Source organism: Lacerta agilis, chromosome 11 (genome assembly GCF_009819535.1).
Source record: "Lacerta agilis isolate rLacAgi1 chromosome 11, rLacAgi1.pri, whole genome shotgun sequence".
NCBI lineage: Eukaryota > Metazoa > Chordata > Lepidosauria > Squamata > Lacertidae > Lacerta > Lacerta agilis.
Window position 1 is genome coordinate 57646798 of NC_046322.1, and position 25231 is coordinate 57672028.

A 25231-nucleotide genomic window follows, 5' to 3' on the forward strand; every position below is an offset into this window, starting at 1 on the left:
CCAACCTAATACTTATATCATCAAAAGTGAACAGAAGTTGTAAAATGACAAATTGAAATTATGGACACTGCCAGACATTCTGATAAGCTATGGAACAAATAGAGGTCAGAGTAGTATTGTGTAAAGTTTTGCCATGTCAAACACAAAAGCACTCAAAAGTAAAACATTAACCACCATGCATGGGGTTCTTTAAAAGCCACAAAGCAACTACAGCAAAAAGACATTTTACTTATATGCTTCTTTAAAAAAGTCAAAACAATTTTGTAATAAAATATTAACGCTCAAAACTACCGGTAAGTGTTAATCAAACTGCTTTGTTTGCTAGGAGTTAACAGTACCATGTACTGTATTTTTCCATTTACAGGTAGGTAGCCGTGTTGGTCTGCCATAGTTAAAACAAAATAAAATTTAAAAAATGCTACTGGAAAGAATTTTTTATTTATTTTGTATTTTTCCATGTATAAGACTCCCCCTATTTTGGGGGACTTCAAATTAAAACACCCTCAGCACACCCATGTATAAGACGAGCCCCAATTTTAAACCTAATTTTTTGGTTAAAAAACCCAGTCTACATGGAAAAATACGGTAAATCTAATTTTAAGAATGATGAAAGTCTACTGCTGTTTTGGCTTAGTAAAAAGTGTTCTATGGAAAACAATTAGCTTTGTTTATAGTAAATTCAGGTTTAATAATTAAAATTAGTTTTAAGTTGGCATGAGAGCAAACTGTTCACTTAGGCTGAAATCTGTTATTGCTTTCATGCCTATTGCTATAACTTAGGCCTGGTTCACACATGCATATCATATAGGCTTTATCCAGCACAGCACAGGTCTTTCATTCCATCAGTACAAGGATTTCTGTTTGTGCAATGGAATGTTCCTCCCTCTCTTCACCTGCATACGCCCTAAATCAGTTTGGATGCAGTTTGAACAAGATTCAGTCTTCAAACATCCTTTTATTTTATAATATCCAGTTAGTTAAAATGAAAAGCAAAAACCTTTGAAATACTCTTTTTAATCAATAAAGCTCCTTTAAAGACAAGTTATACTTGCGTAAAAAAGGGAGAGGGAAATACTAAAAAAAAGCCACAGCCACTTAAATTTTTGTATTTGATTCCTAATATTGGTATTCCATATGTGAATAGTCTATACAACATCAGACATTAAAACTTAACAAAATACTTTGTAGACAAACTAAAAAAAAACATTTTATTCACACAGCATTTATTATTTTAAACTTGACTCACGTTAGAATTATGCACAAGAATTATTTGAATCACATGGGATCCTTTATAAAACAATATAAAAAGTAAAACGCACAATCCTTTTGGATACTGCCAGCGAGTATTATTGCTAAGATTTACACTGCAAGAAGTTAGGCATGACAGACGCACAAAGTGCTGCATACAGTTTTTGAAACATGCATTATCTCCAAGACCCATGAAGTGAACTACCCAATAGGAGTGTTTTGTTTTTTTAAATACCTCCCATAGAATGGATGCTTTCTTGTATTTCAGAATCAGAACCTACTGTGTCATTTCTAGAAAGGTCTGTTTGATGTACACTTTGATCTCCAGCAGCAAAGCTTGCAGTATAGGGAAGTCTTTTGAGGAAACTTTACCATTTTCACTAGAAAGATTGCTGAATTTGCTACTATACATATTTACACTGGGATCAGAGACTGAATGCCAACTAGCAACTCCTTGCCTTACAGAGGAGCCTCTGGCTTCCAGTTCCACAGGTTGGCTGCTCTTCTCAGAAGATGCTGCCTGGCTGATTTTTGATGCATTTACTTCCATTCTCCAACTTTCAACTTTACCTTCAAAGTCTTGCCATAATCTTTCTTGGGCTGCCCAATGCCCTGAAGTTCTTGTCCTTCTGTTGTAGCAGCTAGGACATTATTTGCAATTTGAAATGGAGCTAAATCAGTCTGGAAGGAGATGGGATCAGGAATAACAGCTGAACCAGCATTCTAGGGAGGAAAAGAAAAGAAAATTAAAATGAACATCAACTGAATATCTGCAGCAATTTTGTGACTAGACTGCTATGTTTACAGTCAGAGGGAGAATTGCTTCTTTCCCACCCCAGTATAAAACACCATCAATGTGCTCAGTGTTGGCTACCACTTTCTCTACACTGGGAAAAAGGGAGATAGCTGGAAAGTGTGAAATAAGCAAGTCTCACCAAACTCATTATCATATTAGCAGCTAGCAATTCATTCTAAACGTCATTTTATGGTCTATTCCCATCTGTAAGCACCAGTCACAAGGATGATTGCTCCATAATGTTCAGCACTTGAGCATTATGCAACAAGGCAACAACAAGAATCCACCAACAGCATACGAATCAATATGGCTTACTTGACCAAACAATCCCTCCTCCCTCACAAATGCAAACAAACTTCACTGCAGCCACCCACAGACAACCAACCACGCTCTGCCCCCCCCCGTCCCTCTCAACATCAAGGAAATGTAATAAGCGAATAGAGAACTTACCCAGTTAAATGCTGACAAAAAACCCACATGCACACTATATAAAAGAACGTAAGATTCACCACCCTGTCACCCCTCTCCCCCTTCTTCCCCAACCTTATACTGTATACAGCACTAATGTCTCATATCAAATGTAACTGATTTGTAGAAAAGACAACCTGAAAAAAGAGACAATGCATGTAAACCAAGAAAACCTTTCATGAAAATTATTATTTAAAAAAAAAAAATTGAGGAGGAGGAGGAGGAGTTTGGATTAGATAATTTGATAACTGAGCATTATGCACAAAAGAATGATACTTGACTGTTTGGTAAGGTAAGGGTAAAGGGACCCCTGACCGGAAGTTATGAAAACTTCCCGCGGGGGCAAGTTGAGAGACTGACCCCAAGGCGGACGAAGCTTCCGTGCCCTCTGGCTTCTGGAGTCCAGGGGCACAATGTAATATGCGGTTGTTCCCAGCTTGAAAACAACACACACAAGCCTTTTAGGCTAAAGCTACTTTATTGTAGATAAAGTGCAGAATGTCTCTGCATAGCCAGCTCATTATTCAGAGCTGTCTGTTAAAGAACGAAAGTAAAGAATACAACAGTAAATTACAATGACATCACATGTGTGGAATGATTGTTGGATTTCCCACAGTGTGAAACATGACTCTTAAGTCTTGTGACCTTGCTGCTACAGCGTTCGCAGCTCGGCATGTTATAATATCACAACAAGGTCAAGTCGCAGACGACTCTGGGCACTCATCTCGCTTTACAGGCCGAGGGAGCGGCATACAGCTTCCAGGTCATGTGGCCAGCATGACTAAGCCGCTTCTGGTGAACCAGAGCAGCGCACGGAAATGCCGTTTACCTTCCTGCCGAAGCAGTACCTATTTATCTACTTGCACTTTGACGTGCTTTCGAACTGCTAGGTTGGCAGGAGCAGGAGCAGGGACTGGGCAACGGGAGCTCACCCCATTGTGGGGATTCGAACCGCCAACCTTCTGATCAGCAAGCCCTAGGCTCTGTGGTTTAACCCATAGCACCACCCGCGTCCCTTGACTGTTTGGTATGTCTAGCCAAATAATTTAAGACTGACTGAGAGGATCTTCTTACTACCATAATCCAGGTATTGCCAGGATGATGAGGACATGTATTAATATTATTATTTCATACCCACTGTTCACCATAGGAACCAAGATACAGCATTCAATATTAAGAACAGCTTAAAACAAATTACAGCACAAGAATTGAGTGGGTCCTCAAAATACTTATCAAAGGCCGGGGTAAAGAGATCGGTATAGAGGATCTCCCTGGCTACTCCTTCAGCTATAGAAATCTCTCCACATATCAATGATCAAGTATCATTAAGAAACACTCTGCTGTCTTCATAGTTAGTTCACTTGGCTTTTTAGGCACAATCCTAGGAAACTTGAGTTTTCACCATTAACAGAGCAATCCAAAGCCTCACTCAGTCTGCCCCAGGCATAAAGAAGAAGAGGAGTTTGGACTTGATATCCCGCCTTTCATTCCCCTATTTTCTCCATACAATTTTTTTCTATGCAAATGTTGGAGCAGCAGTGCTGGAGAGGACAGCCCTACAGAGCTTCCTGCAGCCACAACCAAGAGGCCTGTGGGGGCAGACTTGCTCTCCACCAATTAAGAACTCTGGCTTCTGAGACACTTCTAAGGAACCATAAATTGCACTTTTAACTGTATTTGGCAGCAGCTTATATTTCATTTGCACAGGGAGGTGGCTCCTTTTCTAAAAATGCTGTCTAAAATCCTTGGACTTCAATTTGTATGCCTTACAACCAAGGGTTTCATTTGGGTATCTCCAATAAAAAGGCTGCTATTCCAAGAATCTCAATGGAGAGTAAAACAGTGCTTGAACCACAGTTTCCTGGAAGTGAAGACACACAAGAGCATAAGGCGAGAGAAGTCATGAAAACAAATTTGTAGGTAAAGCAAAAGGGGGAGGATTTAAACAACAACACCCGATGAATTTTGAGCAGGCAGTATTCTTCACTTGTCACCATACTTACTTTGAAATTCTCCATGTGTTCTTGTCTTTCTTCTTCAAATGACTTCTCCCTTTCTGTTACTGCTGGTTTAGCTACAGTAGAAGTCATTTGAGGTTGGGCAAATAAGCCAAAATCCGATGATCTATACCAGCCATTGCTGCAAGCTGTCCAAGTCTGCATGATAAAAGACATATTAATATTATATACCATTCGATTGTAAGAAAACATTTAAGCAGTTTACAAATATCTAAAATAAAACATTATAATTGTCAGTAAAATCATACGCTAATACAGCTGCTCACAGCATAAGTAGAGAAAAGAAACTATTTTGGATCATTTTTATACACTTTTGCTCTCCGAGAATGAGTAGGTCAGGCGTTTGGGGGCAATGGGAATTTGGAGAGAGTGCCATGGGTGGCACACACAAATGGCTGCTGTTGGGTGGCATTCCCCCGTGGTAGAAAAATATACAATGTGGCCACTCCATACACAGTCCAGGAAGCTTAAAGTCACTCCTTTTCACCACATGTGCAGCATTAACTAGCTGGCTGACTGCCAGGGAGGGCAGGCTCCATCTGGAAGGGGGGAAGCAATGTGTGAGAGAGCATGTGTGGAGTGGTGACGTAATATTTTTTTCCTGGTACAGGGGAATGCTCTTTGTTGGAGCATCTGTGTGTGTGTACACACACACACACACACACACACACAGAGAGAAAATCAGTATTGTGTGAATCTGTAGAATCAGGCCCAGCATAATGGTGGTTGACTTCTCACGGTATGGGTGGGAGTGGGGAGAACAGCAATGAATTTACACATAATTTTGTGTTATGTCACACTAGCAGTAGTTCCATTAAAAAAAAATGATGGGAAGGGGAGGAAAATGAAGGTCAGAAGCTGTACATGTGCATAGCAAAGAAATTCCTCTGCCCTTTCTTCAGCACTGAAAAGTTAAAGGAAGAGGAGACATCCTTTCTTGGGCATTTAAGCAAAGAGAAGAGGTTGAATGGTTTTGAGTTCATAACAGGCAGTTTGCAAAAGACTTATCACCTGACCTTTCATGCTCCTTTATATTTCCACACACCAAACTCTTTAAAATGGTTGGGGAGAGACTCTCTTTACACAACACACTGACACACAGATCTCCCCCTCTCTGTACCCAAATGCCTTGTAAAGGCCCATCCAGGGGGGTGGTCAGACTGACCATGAAGCAATCAGGGACATCATCCTCATTGCTTCTCTTTGCCATCCAACTCACACTGAAAAAAAATGCCCTCCAGGACACGGAAAACCCTGTTGCTGCCTTCACAATTCACAGTTCCACATGCAAGCTAGGAAGCATCTGGAGAAACCATCTTTGTAGCTTTTCCCTCCTCGCTCCATGCTGAAATGAAATGCCCTTCTGGGCATTCAAAGTAATGGTCACCACCCAGTAACATTCCAGCTTTTTCCATAGCATGTTCAGGATTCCCTCCAAAGAGGACGTTCCCCCCCCCCTTGTAACCAATTGGAGTGGAAGGGGGTGGGGCCTTCCAACTCTAGGAAGTGTTATATGCAAGGCCATGGGCCTCATCTTCAGTAAAGTTAATATAGGTCAGGTGACCTGAAGAACAGAAAGAAGGCCTTCACAAGTGCCATGGTGCCTGCTGATACTGGGTTGGTGACCCCAGGATTAGGCAAACTTTTGAGCGGTGAGGATCTCAGAAGATGAACCATTGATGGTTTTGAACTATGACAAACTAATCTATTAGAATGGATAATGCCAAGGATAACTCAAAAGAACACACTCTTACCCTGCGTCTTTTAGAAGATCTAAAAAAGCATGAAACTTTGGAAAGAACTCTCAATGCTACCCAAAACTCCTTCATCTTCAAGAATTGTGCTGGCTACTGACTGTGCATGGAGGACCTCTGACAAAGAGCAATTTAGATTCCGTAAGCGGGTGTTTTCTAGTTCCAGCTAGAAGAAATCATGAAACATAATTTAATTAATACTAAATTAAATACCTGGCAACTTAGGGAAACTCAGGGCCACACACCTGCTCCTTTCATATTTCGTATGTGGCCCTTAGTGCAGAATTGCTGTTAGTTCCCCGTAACCACCACTCCAATATTATATACACTCATTTAAACAAAAGCTTTATTACGAAATAAGAGTTTAAAAGCCCTGAACAGAAAAGAAATTATATCACACTGAGTGTTGATATCCTTATGGCTTTAAAGCTGACAATTGTGTATGCTCTACTGAACTCAGTTTGAAAAGCCTCTAAAACCTAAAATCCTAGAAAATTCAATTTTCTACTTATGTGAGAAAATATGCTTAAACTATATTTAAGCAGGACAGGTTAGTGTCTCTTTTTTTTAAAAAAAAGTGCTAAGAAAGAACATGAGTGCTACCTCCATTATCCGTTCTTCAGCAGTTGCCCTCTCTCTTCGTTCTTCTTTAATCTTAATTGACATTTTTCATAATCCATCTGTCAGAAAGAAGATCATGGTTTCTTAAGGGTACTATAGCTCAAAATTAGATTCTTTGGGATTTATGCTTTGGAATTTTGGAATTTCCAAAATTTTCTGGGTTATCTCTGCTCTCGAAATCAGGGGTTTTAACCTCAAAAGACAGAACCATATTAAAATATGTTACTGCTGTGTCTGTATACATCCCATACATAGGTAAAGTTTAGATAAATGGATCGAGCAGATCAGCAGCATTACCCTCACTCTAATCAAAACAATTATTATATGGATGTAAATAAAGTTAAACTAAGCATCATTAAGCTTTTAACTAGTTAACTTTTAATTACAATCTTGTAGTTTCCTATAGTAGTAAATCCTTCAAGCAATTTTGGCTCACTCCAGTGGCTCTTGTTTGAAACAACATTTGTCAGAAGAGAAAACGGTTACTAACACATCACTTTGGAAAGAAACTATAGCAAACAGCTGTAAAGGGAACACAAGCAGTCCAAGGTCTAACTTCCCTCCCCCATCACACACAGTACTCACCAATGAATCTATGGGAATATTTACCCTTAGACTACTATATTAGATAGCATTCATTGTCAGAATTCTAGGATACAATCTTTGCGTCAGAGGCAGAGCAAGAAATGAAACACACCATGTCCTACACAGAATCTCTCAGAAGGATAGGCCATAGTTAAGTGGCAGAAAGCACGTAAAGGTTCCCAGGTTCAATCTGCAGCACACACAGTTATAGAAAGCTCCCATCTGGTTATTTAGTGCAGCACCAATATTGGCTGAAGGAACCACTGCTTTTCTAACTCTCTGATCTGGATATGTACCAATTTGAGGTGTTTGTAACTCATTTTGGGCATTCAATACGTATTGGGGGTGCTACTGGTAGTATACCACTCCCTGTGGCTCAGCAGCCTCCCTACCTAAGCTGATTGAGCTATTCTCAGAAACAGTGTTGAAAACTTCCAGGGCTTCTGGTGGATCTCAACATTCATGCCAGGGCTGCCTTGTGAGGCAGGTCAGGACTTCACAGCTGTCATGACAACCATGGGCATGTCATTCCAGAAACCTGGAATACTCGAGATTTGGTTTGCTCAACAGGGCAGAAAGATAAGTGTTCTAAAAGTGAGGAATTTGATATTGATTCCCTTGTAATGATCAGGTCACTTTTCTGTTGGAACTTCAGGCTATCAGTGACTTTACCTGTCTGTGGAGTGAAATAGTCCAAGACTAATTGATTACTAAGGGCTCTGGGGGATTTTCCAGCTGGTATGGTTGGCACTCCTGTTGAAGTTCAACTCTCAGGTAGGCGACACAATCACTCCCAAGGACCCTCTTCCACTCAGCTGAGCCTGTGTGCCTCCTTCATTGATCTCCTTGAACTGAGGTCAATGAAGATGGCTGCAGTGAAGGTGGAGAAAAACATGCTGAGTCTGATCAAACTCATCAGGCCTACTCTGTCATGATGCAAGCGAGGAAATGAGTCCTTCTCCTCCACCACTGCATCCATCTTGTAGTGTCCAGTAGAGCTTTTCTGGCTGCTGTGGGGCCTTTTGAAATCTGGCTCTAAAGAGATGCAGTAGACGCCTCAGTAGCATGCTGTGACACATTTGCAAGGCACTCTGAGGATCAAGTAGATGGCATCTAACATGACTTGGTTGTCACAATTAATGCTGTATCATTTGTGGAGGTGCCTGGAGCACTTTTATTACTACTTGAGTATGTAGACCAAGGTACCTGATCAAATCTGGCTTATTATAAATGTAGCAGGGAGGGGATGTTCATCTGAGTCTAGGAGATGACAGGATGGCACAATTACAGCTTCTTTAAAAGATGATATAATTTGACCAGCTCCTGATATAATTTGACCAGCTCCTAGTTTGCACAAGTATGACATTAACTGCAATGGGCAAGCAGTTAATATTCCTTTCCGGGGCAAGGTAATGAAAAGGGTGCTTAGTTACTATTGGATAAAATGCAGATCCATTTCAGTTTCAGGTCTGCTTTGAAGACACAATCTGCCTTGGCTGCTCTATGGGATGGCCTTTGTCAAGAGAAAGATAGTAGGATTAACTAGTATTGGCAGGAGGGTTAAATATAGTTTCTGTAAACAAATGTAAGACCGGTGGGGGCATGGATCTCATAGAAATATATTATAAATTATGTATTGTCTAATCCAAAAAACCCTTAATTATGGGCAGACAAGCTGCTATTAATTTTTTGCCACTGTTGCCCTTAGTAAATAAGACAAGTTGTTTCCCCCCCCCCCAAGTTGCTTATCTCATTGTTTTGTTACTGCAACTCCCAAAGCAAAGTGAGGTACCAACTGCGCATATGGTTTCCTTGCCTGCATTCATCTGGATCACAGCCTATATTTGCAATTCATTTCTGTATTTATAAAAAATTTAGAGACCTGTACATCTACCAGCCTTCTAGAAAAATTAAGTTATATGAGGTCATGTGCAGACTATTTCTATGTGCCTAGTCCCATGCACAAAAGCTAATAACTGAATTTCATTTGTCTTTCATAAAATCTAAAAGACAGAAACCGTACCTGTAACTGATGGTACTGTTTTAACTTTATTTCTGGTGACTTTGTGGCATCAGTTTCACATATAACATCCTCTGCAGCACCATCTGTCTCCGTTTCAGATGAAGACACACTTTCTACAGTTACTTTCACTGGAATGCCAGCCTGCATGCACATACAGTAGGCACAGTATACAATTGGATTTAATTATGTTAATGATCTCATTTTACAAGTGGATTATATAACATTAGTGAACGTCTGTTAGAGATCTTTTATTCTGCCTCTTCTACAAGTCCAGGTCACACTGTACTTGTTACTGAATTTAAGTCATAAACTTCCCTAAGGAAGAATCTTTACAATCGGACATTGTCAAAAATAAGCTGTCCTTCCCAAAGCCATTGATAATACTCTCTTGTCCGTTTCCTAGAAATGAGGAGAAATTATAATGTTACCTGGATTTGCAATGGAAATTCATGAATATTCTTCCTAGATGCAGCCCTAAACACAAATTAAATGTTTTTAAAAGTGGGGAGGGGGAGTCTGGTGTTTGCAGCATGATTTCACAGATTTAAGCAAAGCTTATTTCAGCCTGAGATCAAGTCCACATATCAATATTCCCAACCAAAGCCTTCACTTTCCCTCCACCCAAAATAATGTTAATGTACAACAGCAAGCTGCTGACAGTAAGTAATTTATAGCAGACAGTGAATGGGGTAAGTGGAATCTATCTCCTAATTCAATTATGTGCCATGTTTATTTGCAGAACCAGACATTCCAATTTAGATGAGTTCAACCACCACAGCAAAAACTATGCACCTCTTTCTCCAATCTCTCTTGAACTGATACAAATATACTAGCTGTGTTCACAAAAACATGGTATATTGGGAACATTACTCGATTTTCACCTACATTTTCTACATGGGCACAAGCCCTATACAGTGGTACCTCAGCCCAGGTTACATAACCAATCCATTCCGGGGTGCCATTCGCACCCCGAAAAGTACGTAACCCGAGCGTCCATTTTGCGCATGCGCAAAGCGCAATATCGCACTTCTGCGCATGCGCAGACCGCACGGACATGTGCAGAAGCGTCCACGCGCCGAAAAACACTTCTGGGGTACCTGAGTACGTAACCTGAAAATACATAAGCCGAAGCGGACGTAACCCGAGGTACGACTGGCATACATGTACAGCAACTAGCCACAAGGTGGATTCATGTGTCATCAAAGTAGTCACTACAATATCAAGAGTTATTTCTATCCCAGACACAAGCCAAGCTTTTCAAAAGAGAGTCGTCCTTGTAGGGGTCCCTAAATAAGTTGTTAAGCCTTAGGGCATTCAGAAGTTGAGCTACTGAGTACAACACAGATGCTGATGTCACTTATTTCTTAAAAAACTATTTATAGCACTGCACATTTACATATCTATAACACAATTTTAACTCAGTTAGGGCTACCTAAGAATATACTAGCCTCTTCCACATTACTATAATCCACAAAGCATATGGCATTTTTTCACTGCCTTCAATAAATATTACCTGTGCTGTTTTGCACGTTCAGCAGTACGCCAAGGCAGGAAGCCACGTGCTCCTGGAGGTAAGGGCTTTGGAACATAGCTGTCTTGATCACACAGCATTGTCTTACTAGGGCTTAAGGGCTTTTTTGATGCAAATCCTGTATCATATCAAGTAAGAGAAAGAAGAGAAATTGCTCCAGATAACATGGGGGGCAAATACAGAATTTTAAAGATTTAGGAGACAAGAAGTAGATGAAATGGGTTTCTGCTGTCAAGCCAACATCAATCATCTAAGATTTTACTGAGAAATTGTTTTTATTCCATAAGTCCCAGGTTATATTCCACAACTGGGAGGTACTACAAAGTTGCAACTTGGAAAAATGCTGATTAAAAGTCAACAAATAATTATTCTCCTACCACACAGGTTCATAAAACTTTATAGGACTTACTAGTAAATGGAAATGATTCAAGACTTAAAATATATTGTTGTGAGTTATATTCCAGTCACTAGAACATGCTGTTGATGAAATTCCAGATTTTGTATATAAACATTGTCTTAACATAGTTTTTCTTTTTATAGTCAGATACTAGATTCAGGCTAAGTCTTACCACGCTGAACAAGACTCATGAGTAAATGTACTTAAGATTCCAATTGCACAGTCCAATCATATCCATTTTCTTCCATGGGGAAGAAAAGTGCCCCGCTTGGTGGAGATACCATCCTTGGCAAATGGCGATCTTGTAGCACAATCCTATGCATGTTCATTCCCAGGTAACTACACAGAACTGCAGCCTTGGTGTCCAGAAAGTTCATAGATATTAGCTCGCATGCTTACCTCTGTGTCTCCAGATTACTGAAGCAGAAGTAGGAAAATAGCCAAATACATAAATTAATCAAGATAATACATTTTAGATATCTTTCAATTTAAATAGTCATAAAAATGCCTTGGCTGGCTTGCTCAGAAGTTTAAGGTTTTTCCATGCCAACTAGAAAGCTCATATTTGAAGCATATATAACAAACTCCAATTACTAGAAAAGCCTTAAAACATAAACCTTTTTGTTTAATGGAACATCACTCAGGACATTAAATTTACTGCATGAGGTCAGCACAGACCTCACTTAAAATTAGAATGTTGGGCTTCAGGTGATTCATTTCCCCTCCACATATTTCAAATCAAGCCTGGATTGTGAATGGGTTTTAAATGGAAGGCAGTATGCAAGCTGTATTAAGGAAGCGATGTGGGTTGTGTGCATGGATGGATAGATACCTAAGGGCATGAACACTGGTAAAGTATGAACACAGCAAATTGAAGCCTGAAATTTCTGACTACATTTAATCCAAGAAACAGGGCATGTCTCAGAACTCTGTATACTATCTATCCTAGTCAAGTATACTAGCAGCCATCCATATTTCCATTCACTACCCCTGCCTTAGCAAGTGGTCCATGACCCTATGTTAATGGTGACAATGAGCTACCACCTTAAGGTTTAGCTTGGAAGCAGTGGAGAATTGTCTCTTGAAGTTTCACTGAGGTTGAGAGGATTGTATGCAAAGAAGGGGGAGATCCCAGTCCCCCCTCCCTGGCTAGATTCAAGGTAGAGAGAAATGTTGGGTGATACGGCAGCAAGAAGTAGAAGCACTTGGAATGGCTAGGCTAGTGTTTTTTTTAAATAATTCTACTTTGAAAATGAGAAGCACTTCAAAAACTGTCCCAGTTAGAAAAATGCAAAATGAAATCAATGATTTTGTTTGCTGGTTGTTGGTTTGTTTTTGAAGCTTTCATTCTTCGAGCCAAAATAATTTTCTGCCTTGCCAACTGGCTGGAATAAATTGATGTATGACTAGCTCAGCCAAGAGATAACCATGGTTTAGTAACCTAGACATACCCCAATTTAAATTCTTGGAAGCACTCTTATTCCAAGATCCGGTCTGTTCTGCATTTTTTGTTCACTAGTAACTAAAAATGTGTGAGAATATCTTTTTTAGTTTATTAGGCAGTTTCTTAAGTTTCTTATCATTTGTTTTACGATTTCATTTTTTTACAGTCTTGCTTCTAAACAAATATGACCATCTATATATACAAGCTGTATCAACTCACTGACATATCAATTAATTTTTATATCAATTTGCACAAAGCAATATAGTTACCAATACGAATAGTAGCTTTTCCTTTTCTGCCATTTCCTAAGACAACTGTTCTTTTTTTAGGTTTATTTTTAAGGTCTTTTGAGGGTGGAGATGGAAGCCACTTATACTGGAAGAGAAGAAAAAGAGAGTATATTTTGATTTAGTAGTAACTACTTCAATATGAACACCCTTACTTAAATTGATACCAGAGATTGGGGAATAAAGGAGAAACATAAGTATTTTAAATGTATTTAAAAATTGATCTATCATTTGCATACTTCCTAGACTCATTGACCATGCCATTCCCAGGCCTATGAGGTGGTAGTGATGGCAACTGCAAAGAAATCTTCTCTGCCACAACATCAAAAGAATTGCATGCAGCTGAGCTTTTCCAGGTTCACCAGACTGAGTCACCAGAAACTGCTTGCTCTGACGGTTTTGCCTGATGCATCATTGATAAACTAACTCAAATACAGTCTGGCTTGGATGCTGTAGTTCATATGTGGTCTACAACCACCCATTGCTGTTGCTTGGATTGACATAAGATCATTCTCAAGGATGTTGACAGGGTGCTTGGGATTTTGAAAACCACATAAAAATAGCAACATCACATGCCTTGGCTAGCACAGATCTATCATGGAGAGCTTAGCAAATTTCTGAACAAGACTGGTAATATTTCTTTAAAGGCCAGAATTTCAAATTGGCAGTGGTCCAATCATTCTTTTAAAAATCAACACCAAATAAAGAAGTTTAGCCAGTTTTCAACCAGCGCCAAATCCTTCTCTTTGGTGGAATGATTATGGTACTTATGCAAGAAGAATTCCTCAAGGTATTGTTGAATGATACACCTCTCAACCCTTTTCAGTCCAGTATCAGCAAGAGACAACAAGGACATCACCTCCCTACTGATCTTACTGGGCCTCTCAGCAGTTTTTGACTGTGTAGATTGCGCCATTCTTTACATGGTTTAGAACATCTGGTGGTGGTGATTCTCCAGTAGTTCTTCTGTTTTGTCTAATTCAACACATCCGGTCACTTATCTTCATTGGAATTCGTGTTTGCATTTCTACAGAGTTTTATATATTATTTACTATGTATCGATGAAACCACTGAGTGAGGTCATTCAGTGCTTTGGGACCAGGTGTCATCAGTATTGTCCCAGTCTTCAAGCAGTGTCTGGAAATTGGATGAATTCAAGCAAAATATGAGGCAATGCAAATAGGAAATTCTCAGGATCTGGAGAAAATTTATTTGCTTGAGATAAAAGGAAGTGTCTCCCTGTCTGACCAAACTGTAAACCTGCTCTGAGCACATTGAAGAAGCAACCTAATGCTAGTCTGAATTTTAAAAACATGCTCTGCCTTTTTATAAGTTCCATTGTCCAAAATGTAATGAGCAGAGAAATGACTGACACAATTATTTGGTATTTTGTGGATTATTTCATGATATTAGTAACTACAAACAAACTCTGTTACAGAATATACCTCCTTGTTACTTTCATTTGCATTCATCAGAACTTTTTCAATTATTTTCTTCATTACAGCATGATCTACAAAAAAAGATTAACAAAAACATTTTCATGATATGCTATTTTTTTAGAACCCACTGTAATCCATTCAGCCTCTCCTCTGCCCTCATTTCTACTACTAGAGTGACTAAAAGGACTACCTATATATAAAGTCTCCATGGCTCGGCCCCATATCTATCAAAGAGCCAAGTCAAAGGACCTAAATATATTCCCAGAGTTATCTAAATGCTAGTGCAGAAAGAGGGACCAGGAATTTACTGTCTCAATGATTGTCTAAACAGAGCTTTGAGGTTTTGCGTTATTAAGTTATTAAGACACTAAGGTTATTAAGTGGAAAGAGGGGGAGACCATTAAATGGCTATTTTTTTCTTTTACATCACAAGAGATACAGGCATGTGCTTTCGTATGGTGAATCTGTCAAACAGTAGTGTTTTGCAGTAAATAAAAAAGAACCACGCAGACTCAAAGATCCACAGTAAAAGAAAAACTTTACTGTGGCAAAACTTTTGTTCCATGCAATGTACAAGTAGAGTAAAAGAGAGCAAACAGATAAGGTAGCTCGCTGAGCCCAGGAATTTATCTCTCCTGGCTCCACGTGACCCTGAATTAGTCAAAACAGTATGAACTTTCCAGAGTCTTCCAGCACTTTCCAGTTTCTGCCCTCAAAGGCCTTATTCATGACAGAATCTACTGCTGGCAAACCATGGATATATAACCAACCCACACAGTAGGTTTGAGTCACTCTTACAAGCTCAATGATCATGAGTATTGGCCCTTGGTGTTAGAAGGCAGATGCCTGAAGCCTTTTAAGCTTACTGTACTGAAGACTGGTTAGATCTGGGAGCTTTAGGCTGATGCAGTTTTGACGTGTAGCCCCTAGAACAGGGAAGCCAACGTGGTAACTTCTATGCTGTTAGACTACAATTCCTATCTTGCCTGACCATTGGTCATGACAACTGGGGCTGATGGCACATCTGGGTGTCACCACATTGGATACTGCTGCCCTAGGGTGTGTATGTTCCCAGCACAGGTACCAATCAATGTACTTTAGTCACTTTCTTCTACACAACCAAAAGGTTTCCATTTTCTCCCAATGCACCTCAGTCACTTCCTTACGCATGTCTCTTCGCTAGTACATGGCAGCCAGCAACAGAGATGTATAAAGAAAGAACATGAACACCTGTCTATTAGTGTTCACGTTGGGGAGAGAGAAGGTATTAAAGAGTACTTTATGACTCAATTTTGTGGGAAGGGGTCATCAGTGGAGGCAACAGAGAGCGCTCTCTAGCATTTATCCAATTCAAAATAGGTAAAAGGTAAAGGGACCCCTGACCATCAGGTCCAGTCGTGTCCGACTTTGGGGTTGCGGCGCTCATCTCGCTTTATAGGCCAAGGTAGCCGGCGTTTGTCCGCAGACAGCTTCCGGGTCATGTGGCCAGCATGACAAAGCCGCTTCTGGCGAACCAGAGCAGCGCACGGAAACGCCGTTTACCTTCCCGCTGGAGCGGTCCCTATTTATCTACTTGCACTTTTGATGTGCTTTCGAACTGCTAGGTGGGCAGGAGCTGGGACCGGGCAACGGGAGCTCACCCCGTGGCAGGGATTCAAACCGCCGACCTTCTGATCAGCAAGCCCTAGACTCTGTGGTTTAACCCACAGCGCCACCTGAGTCCCAAAAATTCAAAATAATTTCAAAATAATTCAAAATAAATTCAAAATAAATAAAATTCAAAATAAATTCAAAATAAGACCCTGTCAAAAGGCAGAATCCTAGACAGAATCCTACAATACCTGCAATTATTTTAAAATCTGGTTTTGCCCCACAAGAAGTAGCTCTCTCTAAGAGTGCCCTGAATATCCTCATTCTCAAGGGGGTGGGGAAACATTAATGTCACATTGTTTTTAAATGCATTATACTTTTCAAATTCTAATATACATTTTTATACTCCAGGATGGTGCAACCAAAAGAAACATACCTATTAATGGATTTTTCCTGATGTCTAGAACCACAATTGTTTTGTTGGTCTCAAATATATCCAAAAGTGATGTAGCTCCCTCATTGGTAATTCCACATTGCTGCAAATCAAGTGCTAGAATATTAAAGAAGAAGAATATTAATTGGCATGATCAAGAAGTATTTAAACACAGACATAGCAGAATGTTTAGACAGACCCTGCTCTAACTTCAATGTGAAGTTGCCAAATTGTGGAGGAAAAAGAAGAATTATATTATTTCAACAAATTCTGTGTGATTTTACACACACTTTGCCCACTAAATTATTTGCTCATCACTCCGTCAGTTTCATGTTAATGTTTCATACATAATCAAGTACATACACTGTTATTTGCATTACTGTCCACACATAGCAAGAACTCTCATTCATCTGGTCATGTCTACTTAATTGAGATTATTCAGTGTTACTTCTGAGAAGCAAGTGCTCCTGATAGTGGAGCAAAGAGGGCCAACAGCCCTTATTATTCATGCTGCTGAAGGCCCTCCCCAAACCCAGTCCCTAACTGATAAAGCTCATGGAAATAAGTTGAGGGAGGGGTGGAAAGCTAAGAAAGGGACAGAAGAAAGCAATCATGTTGGGCCAAATTATTTAAATGCAGAGCCTACATTTGGCTTAACTGAAGGCTTAACAGAAATTCTTTAAAATAGTTTGTACTTAAGAATGGTTCTAAACCTTATTTATAGGACCCTATTAGAGCTACAAGTTAGCTCACAGAAAAGGGCAGGGAACTTGACATTCCTCTCCCCATAGTAAGGAACAGACCTGGTAAAATATGCAGTGATTTACTCCATGTAACTGGAGTAAAGGTGTTGTATGTAAAAGCATGCTGTTTACAATTAGCACCTACCTTTTAACCATAGGTCTTCTCCAAGGCATTCAGCTAAAACAATAGCACCTCGGTCACCAATAAGTGAGTTGCAGTTGAGAGTAATGCGCCTTAAGCCAGCCATGCAGTCCAAATCAGGTCTCCTATAGCGCAGGCTCTCAGCCCAAGCTTCACTGTGTCTTTTCAATGCCTGGTGCTTTCAAAGACAAAACCACCAAAATGCTTGCTGAAAATGCCAGCTAGAATATAAAAACTGAATGACCATTATATTGTTGAAGCTATAACGAGAGCTAAAGCTAAAGTTAAAGTAATATTAAAACACACTTGAGAATAAGTTACGTTTCAAACTCATTACTATGTGAAGACAAATAGAATGCTGCAATGCTGTGTTAGAAGTTAGTACACTAGGGCTTCAGAAGTAGTCCTTAGGGACAGGCAATTTTCATCAAAAACAGAAACATATGCTTAAAGATAATGGATTTGCGTTATAGAAGACTCAGGGTGCAATTCTAAATATCCTAAACTAGGGAGTAAGGCCTGCACTCCAAATCTCACTAAGCCCCACTGAATTCAATAGAACAGGGGTAGGCAACCTAAGGCCCAGGGGCCAGATGCGGCCCAATCGCCTTCTCAATCTGGACCGTGGACGGTCTGGGAATCAGCGTGTTTTTACATGAGTAGAATGTGTCCTTTTATTTAAAATGCATCTCTGGGTTATTTGTGGTGCCTGCCTGGTGTTTTTACATGCGTAGAATGTGTCCTTTTATTTAAAATGCATCTCTGGGTTATTTGTGGGGCATAGGAATTCGTTCATTCCCCCCCCCAAAAAAAATATATAGCCCGGCCCACCACATGATCTGAGGGGACGGTGGAACGGCCCACAGCTGGAAAAGGTTGCTGACCCCTGCAATAGAACTTACCTTTCAGTAGACATGGCTAGAATGACATTGTAAATCCCTTAAAACTGAGTAGAATTTACTTCCAAGTAAAAATCCTGAGGATCATGCACATCCACAAACATCCCTTTAAAAGCTGACATAATTTGAAGTCAACTTTTCAATTAAAAAATAAAAGCCTTTCACGTGTGGGAAATGTTTTTAACATGCCAAAGGGCATAAAATTAGGTTAAACAAAAAATTTCAAATTTTAAAAAGTCACCTTAGCAGACGACACAGCAGATAGTGCCAAGGCTGTCTGCTTAATATGCAGGTATTGTTAGCATTCGATTCACATATAAACTACAGACAGGAATAGCAACATTTACATCAAATTTCAAAAGTGGTTTTACCTTTAAAATGTTGGCCATGTGTTGGGTTCCTCGCCATGTCAAACTGCACCCTGTAAAATCTATAGTTTTGATGCAAGCTGAATTCTTCACACTCTGACAAATCACTGAAAATAAAGAGAGATGTCATTACTTAAGTACTGGTATAGAAGGTTGCTATATTGTACAGCTTCAAGCTCCTTTTAATCACCAGTACTTTCTCACTTCATTGATCAGCAATGTTGTGCTGCCATGTGCTTGCAACAAGGGTGACAACTCTAGAGTGGCAACTGCTGTACTAAGCAGTCTACTTTCCCAAAGCATTTGTAAAAGAAAGAAAAAATCTAAGTACTTCCCTTAACTTCAGTGTCTTTTGGGTATTCATACATCCTATCACATAGTAAATTGTGGAAAAACACTATTGTAAAAGTGTTTTAGTTAATGCAGTTCCAAGTTGTGTTTCTGTGTGTTTGCATGTCATGTAATACAAGCCAACAAGTCACCAGTTCCTCATGCAGTATGTCATTTTTCACTCCTCTGATTGAAGCTCTTGTCAGTCTCACTGCTGAACAACACTATCTAGTACCAGTGGTATATTTCCAGAGAATACAAATTTTAACAGTTATGGCATGTTGGGACCTCCTTGCCTGGCCCACAACCTCGCATCATTGGCCCTCCCACAGCAATGCAATTAGCCTCAATAGAAACATTCAGGGCAATAGGAAGGTTTCTTTTCAAACCTAAGGGGTGAGAGGTAGCCTATGTGCATACAGACCTTCCCCCACAATGTGTGAATGACTAAGGGTTTGGGGGTGGGCAACAGGGCCGCAACAGTAGGGAGGGGCAGCAAGGGCTACCCTGCACTATCTCTCATGTAAAGGGAGAACGCCTGAGAAAGGCTATACCAGGCTTCCTCAACCTAAGACCTCCAGATGTTTTGAGACTACAATTCCCATCATCCCAGACCACTGGTTCTGCTAGCTAGGGATCATGGGAGTTGTAGGCCAAAAACATCTGGAGGGCCAAGGTTGAGGAAGCCTGGGCTATACTCTTCTTTGTATTTCAGGTACATTTGCTCCTCTTTACCACCCAGTGCACCTGAAGCAGCTACCTAAGTTGTCATACAGAAAAATAGACAGATCATAGCCACCAAGGCAGCCACGGATTTCCAGGATACCATCAATTTAAACTTATTCTATGAACTTCCGACAGAAGAAAGCCAAGATGTAATTAGAATGCCATTAGTATTTTATTTCAAATGTGGGAAATGTTTTTAACATACCAAAGGACATAAAAAAGGTTAAACAGGACATTTCAAATTAAAATGTACTAACTACAGCAGTATTATGAATGTGTGGGACTGAGCACAAACAGAAACAATATGTATTTTTACAAATGACACTGTCACATATTAAGTCTAGTTTTTTTCAGAAAATTCAGAACTTACTTTCCAAACCTCCATCACCAATTGGTGAGTCTGCTAAAGACAGTCTCTCTAGAGATGATGTGTTAGCCAACCCCTTCAAAATAAAGAATATTAGTAATTTTAAAATGGGCACAGACGTATTTCCATGAAAACATTTATTGCAATTGAGCCGTCTTACTTTTGTCAGTAATATTAAGTCTTTTTCCCTCAAAAGCAGTCCCTGTAGTTCCAAATTTACTAGAGCACTTGATCTCATCAGACAACTTTTAATAGCTTTACATAGTTGACCAGTAAAGTCTTTGGATCGAATTGCTGGAATTCTTCTTCTTACAATATATGCTCCCTGCTTTTCAGCACCTAGAAAACAAAAAAGCTAATAAAATCATCAGAACAAACACCACTTAAGTGTTTACATAGGCCATTCATGATTGATTGATTGATTGATTGACTGACTGACTGACTGACTGATTCTGCCTACCATCCCATTTTAGCTACATAAGCAGACGCAAATTCCTTTGTATTAATGACACCATGGCCAAAGGCAACTTAGACATAATGCAAGTCACATGCATAACTCTCCCTCTTCTATTGGAACCTGAAGGAACAAATACTAAGGAGCAAGTATGAATAAAAAAATGGACCGTTAAATGAAAAAAAATGGACAGAAAGGGGGGAAACAACCCAAAACACACAATTCTTATCATAATCCTGATTTTTCTTTTTTCGTTTTCTTTTTTTTAAAAAAAAGATAACTGCAGGGAAGAGTAATTTGCAGTATTTCTGCTTTTGTTTGACTCTAACTCTCATCATCTGTGACCACTGACCATGCTGAATGGAGCTGATCAGAGTAGGATTTAGCACAAGAACACAACTTTTTGAGAGAAAGAGCAGTCATATGGTTAATAATTTAACTGGTCACTACCTGAGTCTCTATGTCCCTGATGATGAAAGCTTCTTATGGCAATCGAAGTCAAAGTTTTGTTGTGCCTGATAGCATCCAAGAGAGGTACCCAGTCAGGAGGTTTGATGCGATCTGCATTTATATCGAGAACACCAAGAAGCCTTCTAGCTTTTACAGATTGTAGAGGGACACAGCCCTGAACTGAACAAAGGTGCTCATAATGAGAGTAAAAATCCAAGCTGCACTGTCTTCTTACTTTGACTGAGTCAATCATTTTTAGTCATGTATTGGGCTGCAACTGAAACTAAGAAGAGAAAACAAAAGATTATGTGATATTACTTCAACAGCTACAAACAATGTTTGGCGTATGCTTTCCTGAATTCACCAGAACCATGGCTCTGTCCGAAGACTTTTCCTTCAAGTGATGCTTTGAAAAAGGCACTGGACTTCTGTGTTCCCTTCCTGCAGAAGTGAACAACTTAACTAAGAGAGATACTGTGCTAATTTGAAGATGAAATCTTTCCTGGATTCAAGAGATTAAAGCTGGGATGGAGCTCACAGAATTAAGGAGGGTTCAATGTTCAAATAAATGCAGCCTCCTGGTTCACCTCCTCACTGCACTGAGAAGAGCATAGGAGGGATCATAAAAGCCTGAGGTGTCTCTCTCTAGATACAGTCCATGGGGAACATTGCCATGCCCTTTATTCCTTAACTACTGTATATTCAGTTGCAGGTAGGTAGCCGTGTTGGTCTGCCATAGTTAAAACAAAACAATAATAAATCCTTCCAGTAGCACCTTAGAGATCAACTAAGTTTATTATTGATATGAGCTTTCGGGTGCATACACACTTCTTCAGATACCAAGTCTCTAAGGTGCTACTGGAAGGTTTTTTAATTTTGTACCTATATATTCAAACAGCTATACAGATAAGGAAGAACGTAAGAAGACTCTGATGGATCAGGGCAGACATCATGGCTAGTAGCCATGGGCGTGGGGGGCACCTGCCTCCCCAGAAAAATAATAGAAATACGTAACAAACTGACCAATCACGTCGGTTCTCCCCCCCCCCCAAAAAAAAGGTTCTGGCTACGCCCCTGCTAGTAGCTATTGACAGCTTTCTAGTCCATGAAAATACAATTATCACCATCCAGGTACTCCAGCTATTGGGGAGAAACCTCCCTGATATTGCCGAAATCCAGGAGCTGCTCTGAGCCTCGCGGCATCTCCGGGAACAGCGCCTCGTGAAACCCTAGTCGTGGAAACGATTCAGTTAAGAAGCTCGACTCGTTCCCCTGTTTTGCTTGGATGAATAATACAGCCTCATTTAATGCAGGATTAATATTTCGACCAGCTTTTCCTGCGACCATTCGCGGAGAGCGCGAGGCTGACGGGAAGCCGCGACAGGGTTTGGGTCACAGCGGCAGAAAAAACGGCTTCTAAAGAGGTTCGCGACGGGGCCGTTTCCCTGCCTCTTCGTCCTCTTACCTCGAGTTAACACTACGAGACGGCGGAAAGCAGCGGCCGCCTTCTTCCCCCTCCCCCCTTCCTCAGCTCCCAGTCTCCCCGCACTGCCCGAAAGGCACAAAATGGCCCTGCTCGCTCCCTGTAGCCGATGAACCCGCTTTGTGTTTGCAGGAGTCGCTGTGGAAACCAGCCGCTCTCACGGAAACTTCGCGGGCCGCCGACTAAGTACAGGGAGCCGCGAGGGTCAATTTCAATCGGCGTTTGAAACTTGACCCTCGCGGCTCCCTGTACTTAGTCGGCGGCCCGCGAAGCGTCCGCGACGAGACCATTTGGTTTCCATGGTAACTGCAGCCGCGGCGGGCCGATAAGCCACAGGGAGCCAATAAGGACAATTAGATGCAGTGCAAGAAATTCGGGGAGGCTTGGAAGCCGCAAAAAACAAAAAGCTGAAAGGAGCCGCGCACGCTCCGCTACGCCGCCTTTTAATGCTTAATATAAGACCCTCCCCGTCCCCGAAGTTATCTTCCTTTTCCATCAAAACACTAGAAAAATGTAATGGGGGGAGGGGATGACACACTAATTTCAAAACCATACCTGGACAGTCAGTATTTATTTGAAGATTTGTAACAGGTAAACTTATCCCATATGATATGACCCCCCCCCCCCTGTATATTTCTATCATGTTTTCATTGGGGATGGGCGGGGCACCAGGCATCAGAGAATTTGAAATTATAGAATGAGTGTATAGCAATAACACACGACATTCGCACGCGAATTATGGGAGCAAGTGACAGAATCAAGGCAATTAAGCAGGTAACATTAATGCCTTAAATACTAGCACTTCTGACCCTATTCGAGTGTTCCCTGTGTTCGTATGCCAGCAATCGCTAAATGGGGGAGGGCCCCGCTGCAAAACTCCACCCTCTGGCCTGTAGTTTTTTTATTCCGTGTATCACCTGCTGCCACGACTTTGAGGGCCAAGTTCTGTAACGCAAGGAGCCTTCTCTGCTCTTGGAGTTTCCCTTGCTGAACTTAAAGCCCTGAATGTGCGGGTGGTGACCTCGGACCGCTCGCCTATAAGTAGCCTAATCTACCTTGCAGGGCTGTCTTGAGTATAAAACTAGGTAGTAGGAGTCTAGGAGAAGCACGTACACGATCATCTAGAGCTCATAGGAAAGACAGGATGTAAATATAATGAATGATATTTCTGACCAGTTGTAAACAAGTTCAAGCCTAAACGCAAATGTACGTCATTTGCAAAGCCACAACGTCCCAGTTCTATTCTCTCTGCCCCACTTTCGGTACCGTTTACGCAAATCATCTTCATGATGGGATACTTCCCATCCATTGTATGCTTAGACAGGATTTTCACTAGTGTTGTGTTTTGTTTTATTTGTGTTCATGTATGTATGTATGTATGTATGTGCAAAGCTTGGAAATGAAGAGTGTTTCTGATTTCCCAGCAGCTCCTTTGGCACTCCAGTTGTTTTGGGACAATCCCCATCATCCCTGACCACTGGTCCTGTTTATGATGGGATGATGGGAGTTGTAGTCCCAAAACAGCTGGAGGGCCGAGTTTGGCCATGCCTGCTTTAGAAAATGCAGGGCGCTCCTCCCACAACCTGCTTTGTAATCCTGTACAGTATACTGTTTCCGCACTCATGCACGCACTACCTTGGATGCGCTAATAAAAGTCCAGAGAATCAACTGCTCTGCTTCTCCTGCAAAATTCCTACCTATCCAATGCCTAGAAGAAAACGTCAGCCGCGGTCTAACGAGGAACTGACTGGACTGAATCTGGGAGGAGCAGCAGGAAGAGCGCAAGAACCGCGCAGAGCGTGAAGGAGGCTTCGCCCCACCAGCGCCCGCTCCTTCCTGCCTCCCTCCTGCCCCTGCAGGAGCCGCGCCCCTTTCCTAGGTTCCCCCACCGCTTTCCCCCTCGCCGACACAGCCAGCCACATCCGCCACATGACCGGAAGCAGCTTCCTTTATTGGTTGCCCCTCCGGGAGTGGGTGCTCCTGTCGGCATGCCTCCTTCTGCAACCAACTTTTCAAATACAGTACAGTACACAGTAGTCACGATTTCTCATACTGCTGGACACCGGTGACGACGACGACCACGACAACAACAAATCTTTATTATGGCCGTAGACCAGCATAAACTGAACAACGAGATCCCACCAGTCACCATAAAATGGGGGTGGGATCTTTACAGTCACTGACTTGATCGCGCGTTCAAGCAAGCTGGCTGTCTCTCACGAACAATCCACCAGCCGAAACAAAAACAAAAATTTTTTCCTTCCAGTAGCACCTTAGAGACCAGCTAAGTTTGTTCTTGGTATGAGCTTTCGTGTGCATGTACACTTCTTCAGATACCTCAGGTGGTTCCCCCCCCCCTTGTTAAACTACCCCTCCAGCCGAGGTCCAACCTTAAACGACGGGCTCTTTTAGTAACTTGGAGCTGCCTTCCCCCAGAGCTTGCAAACGGGTGGTGGTGCATGGGGAAGACATGTGATATGGGTTTTCTATTCGTGAGGAATGGCTTATGTCTCAAAGGTAAAAGATCAGAAAAGGTGTTAATTTGGAAAGCAGCAAAGGAGTATTTTTTAGAAGGGGATAACTTGTTTTTGGAGCAAACATCTCGGGGTTTGCAGTGCTGAGTTCGAATGCAGGT

At 41.1% G+C, this 25231-nt stretch overlaps 1 protein-coding gene across 1 annotated transcript; it reads right to left on the bottom strand.

Moving 5' to 3' along the window:
* Window positions 1–1603: 1603 nt before the first annotated feature.
* Window positions 1604–22719, bottom strand: CEP78 (centrosomal protein 78). The gene is given in 17 exon segments (XM_033164009.1): window positions 1604–1971; window positions 4516–4634; window positions 4637–4668; window positions 6285–6324; window positions 6327–6450; window positions 9514–9654; window positions 9942–9987; window positions 11027–11162; window positions 13155–13260; window positions 14618–14682; window positions 16638–16751; window positions 17523–17697; window positions 18790–18893; window positions 20213–20285; window positions 20370–20548; window positions 21114–21396; window positions 22579–22719. Coding segments are annotated over 16 exon segments (1890 nt in total). The 5' UTR covers window positions 21367–21396; window positions 22579–22719; the 3' UTR covers window positions 1604–1788.
* Window positions 22720–25231: the final 2512 nt, after the last annotated feature.